Genomic DNA, 2,648 nt, shown 5'->3' with positions numbered 1-2,648 from the left:
AGAGAGAGAGAGAGAGAGAGAGAGAGAGAGAGAGAGAGAGAGAGAGAGAGGAGGAAGAGAAAGAGAAGAATAAGAGGACAAAAAAAAAAAGAAGAAGAAGAAGAAGAAGAAGAAGGAAGGAAGGAGAGAGAGAGAGAGAGGAAAAAAAAAAGAAGGGAAGGAAGATGGAGTGGCGGGCGCCGCCAGAGACAGTGATGAGCAGTAGCAGCCATGGATAGGAAGGAGGAAGACGAGAGGAGGGAGAAAAGAAAAAAAAAACAGATTTTAAAAATTAAAGAATATATTTTTTAATTAAGAAAAAACATCGTCATTTCAACTCCATTAGCCACCATAATAAAAAACTAACCGTAGGACCAAAATGCTACCAAACCCAAACTTCAGCAGTTAAAATGTTGAGTTTAAAATCTCAAGACCTAAATGCTATCAAACTCAAATATCAAGGGCCAAAAGCGTATTTTTCCTTTAGTATTGTCAAAACTTAATGTTAAGCATATAGAAGGTATGGATGCATAGAAAAAGAGCTGGTTATATCTACCCTGCCCATTTTAGTACTTACAAAAACATTCATTACAGAAGCCAGCCCTAATCCTCCCTCAATTTCTTTTTTCTCTCAACACAAAGGAGATGGGACCAACTACACGGTTGCTAGTTAGAAAGGATACCGCTAACAAATTAAATGTTAATCACAAATAATCATTGTGTTATGTTCCACGTGAGATTTGTTGCAAAGAAACAAATTACCTTCTTAGCATCAATTTGACTCTCCAAAACTCGGGGGGATAGTGTCCTTGCCAATGAAGTTGATTTTGTCCAGTCAAAAATGGAGGTTTGACCTCTAAGAATCCTTCGAAGATGCTCCTGAAAAAGTCAGATGGTCAATTAATGTTGTATCCACATTTGACAATTTAAATCAGCAACATAGTTATATCTCAAAGAAAATTAACAAACCAATTCTTGCTGAACAGTGAATTCATATGGCAAACAATAGAAAAGCTAACTGCAGAAGCCAACTATTAGATTTTCTACAAGTAAGAAGCCACTTTCCACTTTCTGGTGCTTCACAACATCATTTCATGCAAATTCACAAACACTCATAAGCCTAAAACTATACATTACAATTATAAAATCATTGCCAGTTGCGGAAAGATTAAGCAAGGTTAAGGTTATCAAGAATGTGCACTTCAATTGGATTAGCAAGGCTCGAAACTTGAACTCCTTAGGGATGATCCAAGAAAAATAAAAATTGGCAGAAACCTTGTCCAAAATCTTCCTTAGCTGAAATGCAAAGATAATGAGACTAATCTTTGACGTTTGCCTTATGCACCATGATGAGTCTTGAATTCTCTCATTAGCATTAATTCTTGAATCTTTTTAAGATTGAGAACTAAATAAAAGCTTGATTAGAAAGAATACAACCATGAACTTTTTTATCCTTTTCATTAATCAATGAAAACTTTGTCCCCGTTTCAAAATAGAAAACAACAGAAAAATGAGAACTAAGTACGAACTTCATTGAAAAAAAACAGGAGAAGATGATGAGAAGTCTTCAGGTCATCTAGGGGATGATATTTGTGTGCTTAACGCTCAACTGATGTTCCTATTGTAACAGGACTTTTACCTCTCTTACGCAATGACATTTCTCCGGTGTCTAATAAAAGAGTATTACTACTAATGCAAGAGATAACGATTTTGTAGGTTGTGTATGGGCTTCTACTGATATAATGAGATTAAGTCACATCCAAAAAAGATATATTCTCAATTAGTGAAAAAGAAATAAGCATCCAGAGTGTTTTCAGAAATCGATGATGAAGAAATAAGTTTTCATCAAGGAAAATCGACATCAAAGGTAGAGGAAAAGTATAACTCAAAGTTACCAACCAGGACATGAGAGAAATCAAGTTCTTTGTGGGTTGCAGAAAACTCTACATCAAAACTCGCTATCTGAAAAGAAAAATAAAAGAAGTGAAGATTAAGTAATACCTGTTTCAACTAGGAAAGTCATCAAGAAGAAGAAAAGGGTTGGACTAGGAGATACCTGCTCCCGTAGAATGAGGAAGTGCTTTATCAAGAAAAGTTGCCCATCCATAGGTGACGATCTTTTAGCAATAAGTTTACTAGCGTTCTGGAGTAGTAAAAGGAAGCACATCATGAAAAAAAGCATAAAGTTTGCTAGAGAACTTTAGGGAGACACTGAAGAGTAGAAACCATGGACAACAGCAGTCAATTCAGACCATACAAACAAGGATCAAATCTTTTGTATAATAAGATCTGAATATCTAATATGACCGTTGAAAAAAATTAATTAGCTCTGTCTTACTTGGATAGATGTAGAACAAACTTCCACAGCTTCCTGGAAAATATCGAAACAAACAGTATAAATCAAACCCGCCAGATAAGCAATTACAATTATGAGAATACCATAAGATGTTAAGATCGACAAATCAAGTACCTGGGCTAAACCAGTGAATACAACTGGTTCTAGGCAACGATACAACTTTGAAAGGTATGATAAAGTTTTCTCCAGTGGAGGATACCAAGCATTAGGTGCACCTTGATTCATGCCAACCTACAATAGGGTCATGCCAGCTTTGTTATTTTATTTTTTTTTATTATTATTATTTTTTTTTGGAGGGGGGGGGGGGGGGGGG

General features: G+C 35.7%; 1 protein-coding gene across 1 annotated transcript in view; it reads right to left on the bottom strand.

Annotated features, from left to right (window-relative positions):
* LOC111470121 (conserved oligomeric Golgi complex subunit 3) overlaps window positions 1-2,648 on the bottom strand; it is a 28,666-nt gene that overhangs the window by 4,061 nt on the left and 21,957 nt on the right. The window contains exons 17-21 of the mRNA XM_023115613.1: window positions 2,450-2,566; window positions 2,318-2,350; window positions 2,036-2,122; window positions 1,879-1,941; window positions 742-858 (exon numbers count right to left, since the gene is read on the bottom strand). Of these exons, the coding sequence (XP_022971381.1) occupies window positions 742-858; window positions 1,879-1,941; window positions 2,036-2,122; window positions 2,318-2,350; window positions 2,450-2,566 (417 nt within the window). The remainder of the gene's footprint in view (window positions 1-741; window positions 859-1,878; window positions 1,942-2,035; window positions 2,123-2,317; window positions 2,351-2,449; window positions 2,567-2,648) is intronic.

Source organism: Cucurbita maxima, unplaced genomic scaffold, assembly GCF_002738345.1.
Source record: "Cucurbita maxima cultivar Rimu unplaced genomic scaffold, Cmax_1.0 Cma_Scf00043, whole genome shotgun sequence".
NCBI classification, from domain to species: domain Eukaryota; kingdom Viridiplantae; phylum Streptophyta; class Magnoliopsida; order Cucurbitales; family Cucurbitaceae; genus Cucurbita; species Cucurbita maxima.
Note: the sequence above shows the minus strand (reverse complement) of the source record. Positions and strands in the feature narration are given on the sequence as shown.